This window comes from Narcine bancroftii, chromosome 1 (genome assembly GCF_036971445.1).
Source record: "Narcine bancroftii isolate sNarBan1 chromosome 1, sNarBan1.hap1, whole genome shotgun sequence".
NCBI classification, from domain to species: Eukaryota; Metazoa; Chordata; class Chondrichthyes; order Torpediniformes; family Narcinidae; genus Narcine; species Narcine bancroftii.
In genome coordinates, this window is record NC_091469.1 from 191,567,175 (window position 1) to 191,586,807 (window position 19,633).

Consider the following 19,633-nt stretch of genomic DNA (forward strand, 5'->3'; position numbering starts at 1 on the left):
CTATCATTCCTGCTCCACCAATTTTTCTCTCTGCTCCAATAAATACTGGCATAACAGGCACTTGAATTCAGGTAGCCATTCTTTATGTGGGGGGGGGGGGATATTTATATGGATGTGCACCAAACCTCATCTATGCCCTGAATACACACCTTCAGGGGCAGAATTATTCGAGTAGGAATGAGAGTGAAAAGCATGGTTGATATTCCCTCGGTTTCTCAGAGACATGGAGCTGGACTATAGGTTTCCAAGGACAGTATATCCACAATGTAGCAAGTTTCTGATCCAGAGGTGATAAGGGAAATGAACACTGTACTGAGTAGACTCTTTTTGAATTGTTTGAATACAACTCAATGACAACCGACTTTGTCAGTCAGACAAGATCAGACAACTGATTTTGGTGGATGAAATAAATCCCAAGCACAGATCAAACTCGGAATATTTTCCAAATATTTGCAAAGTTGCTTTTCGGTAAAAATATATAATTAACTGAAGGTAGAGATAGAAACTTTTCTCACCAACCTTTGCTTTAAATCAGTAAATATTACTTCAGGAAGAAGAGCATGTTCTGTGTTGTTCAGAAGAGACTTTAACTCTTCACTTTCAACCTGATTAGTGGTCATACTTGTATTTAATTTTGCCCTTCTTTTACTTTTCACGGTATAGCTGTTCCCTTTGGCCGTAATGAAATACTCAAACTGAATAGACTTTTTGTTATATGTTTCTTGAAGATCAACCTAGAGAAAAAAAAAAATTTCTATTGCACTGTGGTTCAGTCTGTAGAATATAAAGATAGTCCTGGAAATTCCAGCAAATATGGTCCTTGGAGTTAAAACTCTGGTTGACAGTAAATTGGTTGGTTGGTTGGTTGCAGACTCCAGTTTTGATTGGTGTTTTGTTTAGTTTTATCAGCAGGGGAGCAAGGTGGGGCATTGGTGGGGGTAGTAACTGTAATGCTCATCCTATCTGGTTAGGAAAGGAGGAGATCATACACAACTTTCTGCTTCCTTTTCAAACTCTTACATGGATGTGCACACTGCTGGTTGATTTCTGATGTTCTCCACAAATTGAGGGGGATACTGACTTGACCAGACTTGTGAACAAAAAAAAGAGTGAGATATCAGAAAGCTGCTGTTATAGGTAAACCCAGATGTGAGTGGAAAATTTTCAAAGAAATATACAAGGAGCATTCTGTGACAGTCTATTATAACTACCCATTGTCTGTAGCAGAGGTAAGACACAGGTTACACACTTACAAAAGCTAATTACTATAACATTGAGGGAGGTTGTGAGTGAAGGCTTAAAATTCCTGAGTGTCAACATCATTAAGGGCCTGTCCTGGAGTTTCCATGTTGATGGAATCAAGAAGAAGCCTTGCCAGCAGCCATAATTTGTGAGGAGTTTAAAAAGATTCGGTATGTCACCAAAGACCCTTGAAAATTTCTCCAGATGTACCGTGGTTGCTAATTGCATCGCTGCCTGGTATGGAGGTGCCAATGCTCAAGACAAGAATTTAATTTAGCTTGGAACATTACAGGCACCAGTCTTCACTCCATCGAGGACATCGACAGGAGGCAGTCTCTTAAGAAAGCCTCAAGAACCCCCATCACCCAGGCCATGCTCTCTTTATTCTGCTACCATTGGGAAAAAGGTACAAGGGTGTGAAGACAAGCACTCAGCGGCGGCACAAGGACAGCTTCTTCCCCTCTACCATCAGATTCCTGAATGAACAATGAACCAAAGACACTGCCTTACTTTGTCATTTTCTTGCATTTAAAAAAAATTTTGCAAGGTGGTTTACATAAATGTTTGCACTGTGATGTTGCCACAAAACAACAAATTTTGTGACACGTTCATGACGATAAATTCTGATTCTGAGTATTAGTCGACTGGCTGAATTCAGAGTGATCTCTCTCAATCACAGAATTGTAAATAACAAAGAGGAAAACTTTATTTGCAAGTTTCCTTAAAACAGAATATAGTGTAGTTATCACTGCTGTTGTTTTATACAAATCTTTCAAGAGGATTCCAGAATATAAATACAAAAAAAAAGTCATTCATGAGAAACCAGAGAGTGAGAAACAGAGACAACAATCCATCCACAAATTGTGTAGTCAAATCTGTTCATCACATCAATTTAATATCAGATAGGCTCTACATTCACCCATTCTAATTTTTCACTCAGAACTTCAGATTTTCCATTATTTATTAACATGTCTCGAGAATATTCACCAAGGTCTATATCTTAAAATTCAATCCTACACTGATGGCCTCAGCAAAACACCATTCCCTCAGTTCTGACAGTTGAATAACCACCACATAATCAACAATATCTATTGTGCCTTCTATTTTGGTGAAGTTGCTTCTATTTCACTTTAGAAACCCTGTTCACCCATACAAACATGTTTACTATTAGAGCAGCTGGCCTATATCCATCTACACAAGTGAGAAAGCTGCACCAGCTGTACATTTAATTCTTTAATTTGTTTTGCTGAGAGGATGGACACAAATCTGTCACATTATGCAAGAAATCTCAGGTAGCATGTGTGAAGAAATTCCATACAATTCTTACAAAGTCTATATGGAGATGTGACAGCCCACCAGTTGTAACACCTACTGAATCTGGAGAAAGATATTCCCTGGTCATTAGAAGATGGCATAGTTAGGAGAAATGAATTAAATGGAATGAAATTTTGGATGACAATTAGTACTTTAAAAATATTACAAAGTAACTGATTTTGCTCAGACTTTACCTTTAGTTCTTCAGGGAAGACAGTCTCTTCTTCCTCATATCCATCCTCAGATAAATCCTCACAAGGATGAACTGATGATTCCCAGTCTGCCAGATTACTGGTGTTTCTACTGTCCTTTGAACTCTTTGATTTCTGGTCAAATCCAATGCTGATGTCTAAGGTTAAGGAGGGTCAAAAACAAAAATGTGGGGTTGGACCAGTTACATTCCCATCCTTTTATTCTTTTGTGTCTTTATTTTCTATTTGAAATATAATTAAATAATTCCTACTGGGTAGATATGAATGTTAGGCTGGCAATGCACCAATTCAAAAGGTTTGCTTAAAGCACTTTAACTGTCTGCGCCTTCTGTAGTTTTTACATTGTTTTTGTCACAATTAATATTAATGAAGTTGAAATTCTACTTTTTACTTTTGCATTAAAAAAAATATTCTTCCATCTCTCTCTCTCTGCTAGTTTGGGGGCCAAAAGTACATTGCTAGGATTGTATTATGATGCCCCATTTTTTTTGGATCTTCACAGATTCACAGATGTGGAAAAAATATCAAATTAATAATCAGAATGATTTTCAACTTTTTAAAATGAAATTCCATTTAAAATCAATTCCAATTACTGTAATGTAAACACGTATTCTTAAAGAGCTCTAATGATGTGAAAACAGATTTAAAAAGGAGTGTTAGTCTGAATTTCATTAGATACTATTTGAATTTATTTAGTTTAAAAATGCACACCTAAAAATTGAGAAGTTAATTCTCCCTCTGAATGCCTTGTTTCTTCTTCCTAGAACAGAGTAAAGCAAGTAAATGTCATTATGTATTATGAATATTAGGTTGTCCAAAGCCTTGTAAAAAACAGTTTCCACTGTTTCCTTGGGCAGAGAATTCCAGGGGTGTCAGGTGACACTAACAAGTGACTCTTGTCTGCCTTAGAGCAGACAAGACAATAAATCTTGAATCTTGCAAAAGGTAGCTAGTAAATTTAATCCTACTACTGGAGAAGGGAATGAATGAAGAAATAAAGAATTTGGGATTAGTTAAGCGGATATTAGAAGTGGCAGTAGTGGTTGGACTTTATTACGTTGAAAGTGTTGGCAATCCATTTAGAATATTATGATATAATGGGCAACCTCAACATGGAATGATAAAAGAGAAATCATGGTTGGCAAATACATATTCTGAGATTTTCTCTATCAGAATAGATAAGGACAGATAAGTTGATGTGGTTTATAAAGGTTTATGAGCACCTTTGATTAAAATGGTACATACAAGATTATTGAACAAAATTAGAGAGCAAGATACGGAGGCTAATATACTGATGTGAATGGAAAGCTGGTTAACAAATCGAAAACAAGAGCAGGACAAGCAGCTGAGTTTCTTATTGGGAAGCTCTGTTGCTGGGGTCCCAACTGCTCACAATCAATATCAATGTTTTGGATATCCAGAAGAGATAGTGTAACATATTCAAGTTTGCAGTTACAAAAATAGATGGGAAGAGAGTGAAAGGGGCTTCAGTGATGTATAATAGGGAAACTGAGTGTGAAAGGAAATGGCAGATATGTGGAAAAAATTTGTGATCATCCACTTTGATATAAAAAGTAAAAATACAGAGTTTGTTTATGTACCAAGATATTAAAAGGTGTTTGTGTTTAGAGAGAACTGAATATCCTTGAACTTAAATCACTAAAACGTAATATGCAAACAGAAAGGCAAATGTTTGTGGCCACTACTATAACAGGATTTGAATGCAAGAATAGTTATCTTGCTTCAATTATATAGAGCCCCTGAGAGAGCATATTTGGAATATTGCACAGGTTTGGTCTCTCTACCCAAGGAAGTAAAGGGAGATAAGTTTTATTAGATTGATTTTTGGGATCTAGTTTAGTCCTTCAAGAAAAGGTTAAGCATTCTGTGTTTACACGATCTTGAATTTAGAAGAATAAGTAATCTAAATGGTGCAATAGATGTAGAGTTAATTTCCCCTACTTGATGTTGAGAACCAAGAGCGAGAGTCTCAAAACAAAAATCAGAAAATTAGGACAAAGAGGGTAGAAAATCTTGAGGGCAGTGGAGGCTCAGTAACTACATATATTTAAGATAGAGAATAATTGATTTTTTTAAATATTAAAGGAATAATCTGAGATTAGTTCAAGAAAGTGATACTGAAATAAAGGATCAACTGTGATTTGATTGAATGGTCAGATAGTTATGAAGGACTGAATTGTCTTCCCTTATTTCTATTCTTATTGACAAGTTCTTCAGAAAACATCATTGTACAGAATTAGACAGTTTAACAGAAGTATCCTGTGTCATAGCATGATCTTACACTTTGTTCCTCAAGGAGATTTGACTGATTAGGTGATAGTTCTTCCCTTATACTTGGATTTCCAACACTTTCACCCATAACATCCTCAGAAATATGGTACTCAGCATCTAGAATTGAGGATCAAAAATTACACACTGAATTTTAATGAGGTAATTATTGTACACAAATAAATGACAGTGTAATGATCAATCACCCTGGAGTGTGGACAAGATGCTTGAGTTGGAGCATACTTTTAAAGAATGTTACAAAAAGTCTTATTTTATTTGTATGTACTTATTTTTTTCTTTAAATGAGCAGCATTAAAATGTCTTCATCTGAAAATAATTAAACTGCATTCTAATATATCACACACTTGAAAGCTTGTGTTCAATGCAGCTTAATTGTGAACAAGGTCTCCATTTGCTTGATTGAAAAAAATGGCTGGAATGGACCAAGGTAAGTTACAGCTAAACTATTTTTATTTAATTTAGCTTACTTTACGTGTTCTTAAGTTTAATAAGTGTTTTAGACTGTTATTTTAACCAATATATAATCTCTTTTTAAACATTAGGTTATGAGGTAGGGAGAGTTTAAGCCCGAAGGGCTTATACAGTGTTGTAGTGTTCTATGTTGTTCTGTTATGTTATAATCATAAAATATAATTTTTAATAGTGATTTAATCAGTCCTTTTCAGAATTTTTTATGGCTGTTTATAAAAGAGCAAGTGTATACTAAGAAAAAAGTAAGGCCTATGAGGGATAAATACATAATCCCGACGTGGAGGCAGAGAATAAGAGTACGATCTGTGAAGAATAATTTTTTTTGGCTGCCTTCAGGAACATGGAAGTGGTGAGATGATGCCAACCAAGTATTTAAGAACTGAGTAGAGAAGCAAACCTTTGTTCAAGAATACTTCCTTGTCCTCTTTAGGATTTTCAATTACTCTCTTTGGTGGATCCTACAGAGCAAAAAACACACATAATTGCAAAATAGCTTTATAAATTCGAGGGAAACAGTTCACATCACTTAAAATCTGCTACTCTCTCTCTCTCTTGGTTACAAGCAATCCAATTTTTGAATATGCTAGATTTGGAATAAAAAATTTGAACATTTTTAAAAATTCAAAACTAATAGGAAGACCTTCGATTCATTTCCACCCAATAAAATTTAAACATCAGGACTGAAGCCATAATCTCACCTATCCACTTAGCCAACCCTACAACACTCTCATCCAAGGTGTCACCTACAGTCAATAATCCTACTTAAGCAATTTATGAAGATTAAAAACTACACTTAATTCTGATAACCCACACTCTGAGGATGTGGGGATGGAGATGGATATCCATACCCTGCAGAAGAGAGAGAAACACCCATACCTTTGATGTGAGGGAAGAAGAGGCACTTACACCCTGGAATCCAGGGGACTGGGAACAGGGAATGGGGAAGCAAAAACTCACCAAATCACCAGAAATTGTTACATGTGGCCAGAGAATTTGTCAGCTTTTGAAGAGAGAATGTACAGCTGCCTTTATTTCCTCAACTGACTGACTGACCAAAGGGGATTTCTAGCATTTTCCGTTTTTATTTTGGATATTATATGAAACATCTTTCATAGGAACTAATTTACTATACGGTGTGGCACTCAGAACCTGATGGAACAGGTTCGGAGCATGATGGAGAAAATAAGAAAATGAATGAGCATGAAATCTGAAAGCCATTAATAAAATCATTCCATGGATGGTTTTCTTCTGCTGGGCATATGATAACGAAGCAGGATATTACATTATTCCTATGCTGATTAAATGGTCAAGAAGAACAAAGATGAAAAGACAATATTTCATTAAGTCGTTGAAAGATTGAAGAATTTTCATACCAGTTTATAGACTTCGATTACGTCAAAATATTTACTGATAGCAGTGCTGAATCTGTGCAGTTCCTTCCTCACCATAGAAGGGTATTTATTAACTATTTTCATCTGGTTTTGGTAAAAACTCTCATATCTGTGTATGACATAAGAGCAAGTTTAAAAAGCTCACATCATTACAATGGTTACAAAGAACTTACAATGTAGATACAATGGAGTTACTCCATTGTTATATGTTCATCTTAGCAAAAATTAAATATGATGGAACAGGAAAGGCACCCATAGTTATACAGATTCAAGGTACTAATTCAGACTGACTAGGTTCAAATACCAACAGCATGGAACACGGTGTTATTAATCAATATATGCAAGACTGTATTGTTGTTTTTGGGTGCCTATAATTTCATCTTCGGTTAGAACCTCTAAACAGAAGCAACAGGAGTTAGTTCTCTGTTTTTGAAATACATTCCCCACTCTTACTACAAATATGTCATAACTTAAATCTCTAAAATCGGAGCAAAGTTGCATCCTGTTTTTCTGTTTCCTGATAGTCTTCTGTCATTTCAACTCGAAAATGTGCACATAAGCATCCTAGTTGAAAACAGGGGATTTCCAGGAAGGATAAATTCAAGGAAGTATAAATTTTCCAGGGTACATGTCTTGAAGACGATATAGTGGCATGTGTATTGTTATACATTTGGTGCTTTATCACATTTGTGTCTAAACTCTGGAGCTCCTTGCCAAAAGAACATGGGAGCACTTTCATCAGAAAAATGACAGTTCAGGAAATTTGGCTCAACAAAACCTTCTCAAGGATGAGGCATAGATAATAAATGTGGATTTTGCTTATGTTACCCAGACATTTAAAATAGTCTGCTTGTGGATAATTTTGACTGAAGCACAAAATTTTAAAACTTGCAAGTCAGTCAGAAAGATAAAACCTATTAAATTGATACTCTGCACAGTTTTGCTTTAAGTGATCTCTCAATCTCTCAGTTGATCTCTCAATCGATTTTATTGAAGAAATATTTATCATTCCTGTGAAGAAGTTGAAAACAGGCCAAGTAGAGAAGCTTTCCATGGTTAAAAAAAATACATGCCCTTTTTTTATTCCATTCAACAGATAGATGGCCTTCTTGTGGTCTGCCTTCAGTTCCGTCTGTGTATTATCCTGTCTTAGCTGATCAATTTGCAGGTCTAAATTTGCTTCTCTTGCCTGTGACAAAAGATTTAACCTTTTAGGTGATGCACATGGATTATTGTGCTCCATGAATGAAATTATAGCAGTTTGTTTTTTATTAAATGCAGAATAGAGAAAAATATATGCTAAGTAAATAGTGAACTGGTAGTTCATACAAATGCTTTAAAATAATTTGATTTGTCTTTATTTTATTGCAATGTTTCTAACATTTCAAAGCATCCTGTTATCTAACCAGCAGCTTAATTTTGTGAAATGCATTTACATCACATCAATGCAAATACAATGGGGGAGAAGCTGCATATTGTAGAAAACATGCACTAGAACCATGAAGTACATTTAACCAGTTTGTTTTGACGGAGATTGATTTGCCAACCTTAGTATCAAGGATGTAAACCCTTGGTTATTCCAAAAGCAACATTTATGCTTTAGGACCTATTCGCCAAATATTTCTGCGAGTCTCTGGTCACCGTTGATTAAAGGCATGCTTGAACCTCTTAAAGGGGAACTTCTCATTCTCTCCAAGTACAGTTAAAACTTACTCTAAAAGAGTAAGTCACTTTGGAGGAGGGCACAAAGCAGACATCATATGCAGCCTCACAAACAGTCCAATGGCATTGAATGGGATTAGTACAAAAGGATTTGATTGTCAACATGGATGTAGTAAAGTTCATGGGCTTGTTTCTGTGCTGTATGACTTGATTCTAATAAGAGTGTTCAAAGTAGTAAATAATACCAAGATGAGGTCACTGTATTAAAAGGATTCCCAAACCACTTATTTGATTTGATTATATTTCATGACATCGCCTACATTTTTATATCAAACACAGATGAATATGAAATTCCACTGGGCACAAACAAATAGATGAAATTGTCATCCAGGGATAAGATTAAAGATTATGATGGAAGAACTTTTAGTGACCAACACTAGGTCAGTAGCTACAAGTCCTTAATGATATGACTACATCTTTCCCGACACGTGCGCGAGTTCCTTATGTTAACTTTGTTGATTATTTGTTGCACAGGGGCTTTGTGTGAAAGAAGTTCTGATCGTCTCCCTGAAGTTTGATTGTGTAATAACCTTTGGTTCTTTGCACGGGAAAAAAAATTTGTTGGAAGCAAACTTACTTTTTTTTTTGGGGTGACACTGAGCAACTTTATGAAATAAAAAGACATTATTGGAAAATTATTGATAGAAAGTAAAACCACCCCCATAAATTGAATACCTGTCAAAGAAAGTTAATTTCCATCCAATCAACAGAAAGGGATTTAGGGAGATTTATATGGTGGCAACTTATACATAGTCTGGTTTCATATTGGAGTGGGGTGCTGCAAATCAACTCATATTGACCTCTGGCTCTCTACCTGATTTGTTTTATCATGTTTCTTGCGACAATCATCGAGTTGTTTTTTCAGCTGATCTTGCAGTTTAGATAAATTCATTTCATGCTCCTCCCATAATAACGAAGCTTTCTTCCAAGTATTAAACAACTCCTTACAATTGAAGTCTGTCTGCTCGACCAAGTTCTCCAAATATTTCTGTTAATGTGGAGAAAATGGAACATAAATTATATCAGGAAGATCACAGATGTTCAGAGATTTTCCGTCCATTTCTCAATTTGATAATTTCTTCTTTGGAATTTCTATATTGACATCTACTGTAAGCTTGTGATTGTCTTAACTAACCCTATTCAGAAAAGGGGGGGGTGGGGGGGAAACAAAATTAGCCATAACATCTGTTTTCAATAGCAATATAGAAACTTTTACTGGCATACAATTAATGTGTTTGATTTAACGGAAAAACACACAGAAATGCTGAAGGAACTCAGCCGGTTTCACAGCGTCCATAGGAAATGAAGACTGAAGATTGGATGGGAAAGGAGTCCAGGCTAACAAAAGGTGTTAATTGAATACGATAAGAGGAGAGATGAGAACTGATTTTGGCTCTGTGAAAGAAGACAGAGGGAATAGGGAGAGAGAACTGGGAAAAAGGCAATGGGGGTAAGAGGGAGTTTGGGGGGGTTGGGGGAGGTTTAAACAGAAACTGGAGAAGTTTATGTTTATGCCATCCAGTTGGAAAATGCCTAGTTGAAAGTTGAGGTGTTGTTCCTCCAATTTGCGGGTAGTCTCAGTCTGGCAGTACGTGAGACCATGCACGACATGTCAGCAAGGGAGTGGGTCGGGGAATTGAAATGGGTTACCAATGGAAGTCCATGCTTTTGCAGTGGATAGATCCGAGGTGCTCAAAAAAACAATTACCTAGTCTGCATCCAATCTCGAGACCAGATACAGTAGAAGACCCCTGCAGATTCATGTGAAATTCTTCTTCACTTGGAAGGACTGTTTGGGACCCCAAATGATAGTGAAGGAGGATGTGTGGGCACAAGTGAAGCATCTCCTGTACTCACAGGATAGGTGCCAAGGGGTCAATTTGTGGGGAGGGAGGAAGTGGACAGGGAGTCATGAGGGAGTGGTTCCTGCAGAAGATGGAGAGGGGAATGGCTCTCTAGTTGTGGGATCACATAATAGGTGGTGGAAATGGCAGAGGAAGATATGATGGATGCAGAGGCTGGAGGGGTGGTAGGTGAGGACAAAAGGAATCCTGTCCATGTTGGGGTGGAGGGGACCAGGGCATAAGTGCGGGTAATGGAGGATATGCGGATAAGGGTTAAGTTGATGGTGGTAGAGGGAAAGCCACAATGTTTGAAGGAGAACATCTCTGATGATCTGGCATGGAAAACCTTGTTCTGGGAGCAGAAGTGATGGAGATGGGGGAATTGAGAGAAAGGGATGTTATTCTTACCTGTGGCAGTGTCTGAAGTGGTGTAGTCGAGGTACCTGTGAGAGTTGGTGGGTTTGTGGAAGATGTCTGATGAAATGTTGTCTCCCAAGATGAAGACAGAGAGATCAAGCAAATGGAGAGTGTTGCTAGAGATGGACCAAGTGAATTTGAGGTCAGGATGGAAGTAGGCAGCAAAATGGATGAAGTTGATGAGCTCATTATGGGTGCATGAGGCACCACTTGTGAATCTGCAGGGGCCCATCTGGTGCTCCTGTTATGGTCTCCTCTACTTTGGAAAGACTGGACGCAGACTGGAAGATCACTTGGTTGAACACCTCATCTGTCTCCGCCACAATAGTGAGGATCTCCCAGTGGCCACCCTTTTCAATTCCTCATTCCATTCCTTGCTGACAAGTCTGTCATGGTCTCATGCTCTGTCAGACTGAGACCACCAGCAAATTGGAGGAACAACATCTTCATTGTCCGGCTGGGCACTCACCAACCTAATGGCATTAACACAACTTCTCCAGTTCTATTAAACCCCTTCCATTTCCCACTTCTTTCTCTGTTGCCTCCCCACCCCCCAACTCTGTCTCCTTTCATAGAGCCAAAATCAATTCTCACCTCTTTTCTTATCATATCCAATTAACACCTTTTGTTGGTCTAGACTCTCCCCTGGCCAGTCTTCAGACTCTTTATTCTTGCACCTTCCGTTTCATTGGTTATTCCTTGAAGAAGGGCTCAGGCCCAAAATGTCAGTAATATAACTTTACCTCCTATGGATCCTGCAACACACCATTTCTGTGTGTTTTTACTACAATCACAGCATCTGCAGACTTTTGTGATTTACATCAAAGTGTTTGATTTCCTTGTTAGAGAAGCAACACTCTGATGACCCTTCCCTCCCCTATGTCCATTTGCACCTTTACTTGCCAAGAATACCCACTGTAGGTATTGGTGGGTGTTCAACGGCTATTCAATAAAATTCCATTAGTTAGAAAAACAGAAGAATTGCATTTTTTGGAAATCAGAAATAAAAATTTTAAAATACTGCAAATACTCAGCCGATCTGGATCTATGGATGCAAAATTTAATTTTTTCATGGGTTCCGATAAAAAGTCAATGGACCTGTGAGCTTTGCTGTGCAAATAATTCTGATCCAAAGTCCATAGACTACACAAAAGGTTTTATGTCGCTTAAACTTGTTCACACCAGTCTTAGTATCTTTGCTGGCTCCACGTGTCTGGCCATCCCCAAAGGGGCTGGCTGGAGTCTTTATTCGGCCCGGCAGGTGGGGCCAGCCTCCCAGGTTGCCTACCTGCAGGTACAGTGGTTGCCACCTGCAGTGGCAAGTGGAGTGGTTGTATCACCACAGGACCTGAAATAATAATACTGTTTTTCAATTCGCAGGTGCTGCCTGACCTGTCAAGCATTTCCAAGTTTTTCTCCCATTGAGAAGTCAATGCTTTTGATAGACTGTGTTCTTCGCTGACTTTATTTTGGTAGGTTGTGCTTCTGTAAAATGCTGAAAAAGCTGAGGATTTATAACAAAATGCCAATCATAAAAATAATAAGCAGAGCCAAAAAAAAATCCTTGACCAAAGAGAGAATCATTTGTTGCTTTCAGTGGTCTATTTGAAGTTGCCAATATATTGGGGCTCTTGGTTGGCCATTGAATTCTAATATACTGTGCTGAAGCATCATGCAGCAGTTGACTCAGATTTGATTTGAACTTTACCCACTGACAATGGGGCCATGCATTAAAATTCCTGTCCCTTCCCACAGCATGATTTTTCATCAGGAAACTGCTTCAAAGCCATTTCTCAGTCAGCAGAGGAAATGAGAACTGGATTTAAATACCACTGACTATCACCACTCATTCAACTGCCATAATGACTTTGATGTAACTGCTTGTTCAGAAATAGGCAGTCTTACATCTGTAGTGGACAGTTCCTGTTCAAAGCGGCATTGTAAATTGCCAAGAAGAGGAAGAACGTCAGAGCCCATCAGCTGTTTGGCTTCTTTTTCTGTACATGCCTTTGAACTCAATAGCTCTTCCTGGATCATGAAATATAAGAAAAATATTACTGTAGATAACACAATAACAAACAGAATTTCTAATGTATGTTGCACCAGGAAACTAATAACTCTACATCACCTAGTTCTAATAAAGTTTACTAGAATATTTATCTTTGTAGCTTGACATTCAGGCATTGTTTAATCCTTTTTGGGTCCAGTGCCAACAGTGTCATCCATTTACCAAGGTTTTGACCATTTGTTTAACATCTCTTTGTGATGTAATGCTTCCATCTATGATGGTTATAGTGTAGCCTACTTTTGCAATATTGAAAAGTTAGATTCTCCATCCTTTTATCGAAATCAGTGGTTCTCAACCTTTTTCTTTCCACGCACATACCACTTTAAGTATTCCCTATGCCAAAGGTGCTCTGTGATTAAGGGATAGCTTAAGATGGTTTGTGGGTGGAAAGAAAAAGTTTGAAAACCACTGTTTTAATAGTACCTAATTCACTCGTTATGTGCAGGGTTTCATAAGGAAATGGGCCAATGACAATTTTTCTCCAGCAAAATATTTCAATAACAACTGGGTCTTTAGCAGTGATTCTCAACCTTCCCTTCCCACTCACGTATCACCTTAAGCAATCCCTTACTAATCGCAGAGCATAGATAGCATAGGGATTACTTAAAGTAGTATGTGAGTGGAAGGAAAAAGGTTGAGAACCACTGATCAAGATCATTGTGCAGTTAATACACTTGTTCATTTTGACCATTGAGTGATGAATGGTTCGCCTCTAGATCCTCCGGGAGGCCTGTACTTCCCCCACTTTGCATCACTTCAGCACATGTACCCACCTTACATTTTTCCATTTCTGTCATCCATTCATGATAGAGCTTTTCATAATACGTCTTCAATTTACCAACATATTGAATATGTAGTAAATCTAAAAAGTGAAAGAAACCATATTATTCTTAAAGATCCCTTGAAATATATTGTAGTTGAAATATATTGTAGTTTCAAACAAGAGTATAAATTCCAACCTTTAAATGTGAGACAAAATTATTAAAGTGATAAACTATCACAGGAACTACTGATGGTCTGTTCAATGGTCTTCTTACTTCTCTTGCCAATATATACCATCTCACATTGAAATTAATTGGTTATTTACATCACCTTTCTCGAGTTTTATTAACGTTCATGTATCTTGTTCTAATCTCTCTTGAAAGTAGCTTCCTTTATTATGTTTCTTTTTCAAATATACAAAGTAATTTTCTAAAAGTACATATTTTACAACAGTTCCTAGATGTATATAGTTTTAAATTTGTGGAAGTACTTAAAGACAAAAAGAAGTTTAAAACCACTGAAAAATGTACTTAACCTATAACTTATCATCAGTACAGCTATTTAAAATTGACTTGGGGGAGTGACTGAGGTTTGTCCATTCATATTACTACAGCTAAGTCTGAAAAGAAATCAAACTTTCTCAATTAATATGATGCATTCATGAAGATTGGCAGCAGATCAGAGTAGTGGGTCTAAATTAGTAAAATTCAGCCCAATATTTCTGCCACCTTACGGTCATTATCTGCAAGTGTATCCTGCACATTTCTTGCTGAAGCTGTCCTCATCCTGAATTTCCTTTGGTGTTTATTTGTCTGTGGTCAATGTACTATTTCTTTTCTTCACTGGTTATTTTGAAGTTTGTCTTTCCATCCCCCGTTATATTTAAAAAATTATATTGCTAACCTCTCCTTTCTTCCTCTGCTTTGTCTTTGGCTCAATTTATTCCTTTTCTTATATTTTCAATTTTGGCCACAACTTTTCACTGATCCATTCTGTTTCATTATTGACTAGTTTTTTCTCTTATATTACATCCAAATTTCTATTGATTATCTTTTTAAAATATTTCTCATTGTTGTTTCATCTTTTTTATCAATCTCTTTCCAATAAAAGCAGCAGTGTCCAATGAAATAATGTACTCATTACATATTTATCTTATGTAACTGATTTTAAATAAATGCATGGATGTTACATGATTATATAACCTCTATCCTATCAAAAGGAAATCAAAGATGTTGTTGATATCTACTCATTTCAGTCACATATACTTACTCATTTCATGATTTAAGGCACACAAGGATTCATACCACTTATCCACTGAGTTTGTATTGCAACCAGATGGCTTTAAGTTTCTGCAAAAAAGGACAAAGACCAATTAAGCTAAATTCGAATGGTAAGATAAACAAATTGACACCATCAACCATCCTTTAATCCTTTTCTGACAATGTATCGCCACTGCCCTCCATCTAGCCATCACCCACCTGGAAAACAAGGACTCATATGATCGAATGCTGTGTATTGACTTCAGCTCAGCTTTCAAAACAATCATACAACAGTACCTGATAAGGAAGTTGAGCTTGCTGGGTCTAAATGCCTCTCTCTGCAATTGGATTCTTGATTTCCTGTTGGGAGATCTCAAGCAGTCTGGATTGGTAACAGCATCTCCACGACCATCACACAGAGCACGGGGGTCCCCACAAGGCTGTGTGCTGAGTCCACTGCTGTTCATTCTGCTGACCCATGATTGTGTAGCTAAACACAGCTTGAACCACATGATCAAGTTCACTGACAACACAACCGTGGTCGGCCTGATCAGTAAATATGATGAGTCACCATACAAAGATGAAGTGCAGTCACTAATGGACTGGTGCAGAGCCAACAACCTGTATCTGAAGGTTAAAAAAAAAGAGATGGTTGTTGACTTCAAGAGGGTCCGGGGGTCCACGGTCTGCTGACCATTGACGGCTCCACCATTGAGGTCATCAAAAGAATCAAGTTCCTTGGAGTGCACTTGGCAGAGAACCTCTAATGGTCCCATAACACAAGCTCCATAGCCAAAAAAACCCAGCAGCGCCTCTACTTCCAATGAAGGCCGAAGAAAGTTCATCTTCCACCCTCCATCCTCAGTACATTCTACAGGGATGTATTGAGAGCATCCTGTGCAACTGTATTATCACCTGGTTTGGAAGCTGTACCACCTCAGACTGCAAGACCCTGCACAAGTTAGTGAAATCAGCAGAAAAGATCATGGGGGTGGGGGGGAACTCTTCCCACCATGAAGGAAATTTACAACACTCAATGCAGGTGAAAGGTAATAACATTGTGAAGGACTCCACACACCCCTCAAGTAAACTGTTCTCCCTTCTGCCATCTGGTGGGAGGTACTGCAGCACTCGGGCCTTTACGTCCAGATCGAGCAACAGCTTTTTCCTCCAAGCCATCAGACTCCTGAACTCCCAGAACATTTGGAGATAGGGCACCGTGGACTGTTACTGAATGAGTCTTAATATTTTAATGTGTTTAACTCCTATTCTAACTGATATTTATGTAAATAAGCACATTGGTCCTGGAGAAATTCTATCTCATCTTTACCATGTGAACATGGTATGAACGACAAATAAAGATGACTTGACTTTATAAAACTACTATTACCTCTGCCTTATCATTCAATAGCACCTATAATTATTCCTGACACAACTAAAGTATTGGCATAAAAAGCTGCAGATGCCGGAAATCTGAAATGAAAACAGAAAATGTTGGAAAATCTCAGGTCAGACATGATATATGGAAAAAGTATCATGTTTCATGCTGAAGAACCCTCATCAGAAATGACTATAACAGAACCACATGAGCATTATTATTTTTGTCTCTCCACACTTTCCTGATACTGTTACATCATCACAAGATCACAAGACAAAGGAACAGAAGGAGGCCACTGGGCCCATTGAGTCTGTCCTGTAAATCTACACCAAGCTACTCTACACTAGTTCCAATTTCTGGCCTTTTCCCCATATCCCTTGATGCCGTCACTAGTGAGATTCTTGTCTATTTCTTGTTTAAATACTCCCAATGATCTCGCTTTCACTGCTGTATGCGGCAGCAAGTTCCACAGATCGACGACACTCTGGCTAAAGAAGTTCTTTCTGTTTTATATGGATAGCCTCTAATTTTCAGACTATGACCCCCTTACCCTTGATTCACCCAACAAGGGAAACATTTTACCCGCATCCACTCTATCTAAACATTTCAAAATACAAAAAGCCTCTATGAGATCTCCTATACTCCAATGAATATAACCCAAAAGCTGCCAAACGCTCCTCGTATGTTAGCCCTTGCATTCTGGGAATCATCCTAGTAAATCTCCTCTGCACCCTCTCCAGCAATATCACATCCTTTCCAAGATAGGGGGCCCAAAACTACACACAAATGAAGTCTCATCAGTGCCCCATAGAGCCTCATCAGCATATCTTTACTCTTGTACACTATTCCTCTTGAAATGAATGCTAAAATAGCATTTGCTTTCTTCACTATCAATTTCATCTGGTCATTAACTTTTAGGTTTTCTTGCATGAGGACACTCAGGTCCCTTTGCACATCCGAGGTCTGAATTTTCACCCCATCCAAATAGTATTCTGCCTGTTTGTTTTCACTGCCAAAGTGTACAACTGTACATTTCTCTATGTTGAATCTCATCTGCCATAATTTTGCCCAGTCTCCTAATCTGCTTATATCCTTCTGCAATTTTACGGTTTCTACTACAATTCTTCTGCAATTTGAATGCATTTAATTCAAGACATTCTTGCCCTCCCCAACCCTCACCAAGAGTTTTGGCCTTTAAAGCAATTCTTCTTCCTTTTTCCACCACTAGAGATAGTCTTGAACTTGAGCACACCTCCTGAACTTCATGGCGTCCCTCCTAGCTTTAGGGAGATTTACTCAACATCTTCTTTTTGAATCATGTTGTTCAAGGGCTACTGACACTCTGGTATGATATAGAGGGAGGTCAGAGCTTCTATTAACTAAATCTCTCAATGACATGTTAAGAAGTCCTGATAGACAATGAAGTTGTAGAATTTGAATTTGAGACTAGAAGCTTACAATGTATCCAGATGGAAGATGCAGTTTGTTGAGCCTCATTATATTTGTACAAATAAGTCAGTGAATAGTAGAATGGAGAAATAAAGTGGTTGGCACATATAATCTCTGTGGACTAAGTGGATGCTCTGTAGAGCAGTCAACAAATCCGAATGTGCCCTCTCCAATGCATTTGAATGTACTGTCTGGGTTCCTAAATGCAGGAGGAAGGGGAGGAAAAGAAAAAAAAAAAATCACAAGGGTTGCATCTCCCATGGTTCCATAGTCAATAATGCATGGTTGCATAATAAAGGCACTAACTAGATCATGGGTGGCCAAACTTGCTTAATGTAAGAGCCACAAACGATAAAGCTCAGATGCTTGAGAGCCTCAGAACAAGAACAAAATTCACACATACGTTTTTATTGTTACATACACATTTTGTAATATATAAATTTTAAGAAATGCATATTGATGCAATAATATTTATTCATGCATGCAGTTTTTATAATCACAAAGACACAAATATGTAAAAAAAAAGTAAACCAAAAAAAGAGATATTTTAATCAAATTTCCACCTTACAAAATTACTCTTATTATAATCATTTTTTTTTAATAGCTAAAATACAATGCTACAAATATCAGGCTATGAAAGACGCGAGTCGGGCGGACGAGGGGGAGAGACCAGCAGTGCGAGTCGGGCGGGGGGGAGGGGGGACTGGCAGCGCGAGTCGGGCGGGCGAGGGAGAGAGTCTGGCAGCGCGAGTCGGGCGAGCGAAGGGGGAGACCGGCAGCGTGAGTCGGGCAGGCGAAGGGGGAGACTGGCAGTGAGCCACATGTTAAAGGTTAAAGAGTCGCATGCGCCTCGTGAGCCGCGATTTGGCCACCCCTGGACTAGATGGTGGGGATGAAAGAATAGGCCATAGAATCATGAAAAGAATGGTGCGTTTTAAATGCTGAAAAGGGAAGTTATGTTGATGGAATCTAGTTGAAGCTGGCAGAAATGGCGAAAGATGATCCATTGAATGGAAAGGATAGGGGAACTCCATCCCTGCTCTGTCCAGGAGAGGTGAAGGAAATCAGGTGCAAAATAGATGAGATGTCATTAAGGGCAGGATTCAGAAAGAAGACAGGCATCACAGAGGCAACTGGTGGAAAGTAAAATCATCAAAACAAACACCATGTAGATGGATGATCTGCATTTCACAACATGTTATGCCCTTTAGTTTTAATTCTCATTTTAATTGCCCTGATAATCTTCAACTTATTCCCATGGCAAACCTGACTCCACACTTTTGTTCTTTCTATCCCTTTCCCCCACCTTTTCTGCAATGTTCATGCTTTCACTATTCTGATGCAAATATTATCTATTAATCTTTCCACAGATGCTGCCTAACCTGCTTACTGTTTCCAGCATTTTCTGTTTTTAAGATTTACAGCTTCTGCAGTTACTTTTAATGTTCATCTGTAAAAAGTATACTCATATTTTAATTATGACCCTTTATCAGAATATTACTTCTCAAACTTACATTATCTCCTCAAGAAACTGTTTCCGTTTACTGTTTAGTCCATGCTGTTGTTTCCTTAATAACTCCTCTTCTGTGGCAAAACTAGCTTTCCAATTCTTGGCTAAATAATTTCTGTGATTGAAGCAATAGAACAAAAGCTGAACATTGTCAAAAATTACTTGCTGCTAAATAAATATCAGTGCCGAATATTCAATACTGTAAACTAATGTCATATTATATTTTTATTATCAGTTCTTATACTTACATTAGTGTCTGATACAGGGATTATTCAGGCATTTAC

The 19,633-nt window shown here is 37.9% G+C and overlaps 1 protein-coding gene across 3 annotated transcripts in view; it reads right to left on the bottom strand.

Moving 5' to 3' along the window:
* The window catches only part of ccdc180 (coiled-coil domain containing 180), a 136,624-nt gene that overhangs the window by 78,217 nt on the left and 38,774 nt on the right, over positions 1-19,633 (bottom strand). For all 3 annotated transcript variants that reach the window (XM_069885833.1, XM_069885842.1, XM_069885852.1), the window contains exons 10-21: positions 19,354-19,464; positions 15,023-15,102; positions 13,765-13,853; positions 12,829-12,951; positions 9,477-9,650; positions 8,014-8,129; positions 6,923-7,049; positions 5,947-6,007; positions 5,071-5,177; positions 3,480-3,528; positions 2,751-2,905; positions 520-734 (exon numbers count right to left, since the gene is read on the bottom strand). In XM_069885833.1, coding sequence (XP_069741934.1) covers positions 520-734; positions 2,751-2,905; positions 3,480-3,528; positions 5,071-5,177; positions 5,947-6,007; positions 6,923-7,049; positions 8,014-8,129; positions 9,477-9,650; positions 12,829-12,951; positions 13,765-13,853; positions 15,023-15,102; positions 19,354-19,464 — 1,407 coding nt within the window. The remainder of the gene's footprint in view (positions 1-519; positions 735-2,750; positions 2,906-3,479; positions 3,529-5,070; positions 5,178-5,946; positions 6,008-6,922; positions 7,050-8,013; positions 8,130-9,476; positions 9,651-12,828; positions 12,952-13,764; positions 13,854-15,022; positions 15,103-19,353; positions 19,465-19,633) is intronic.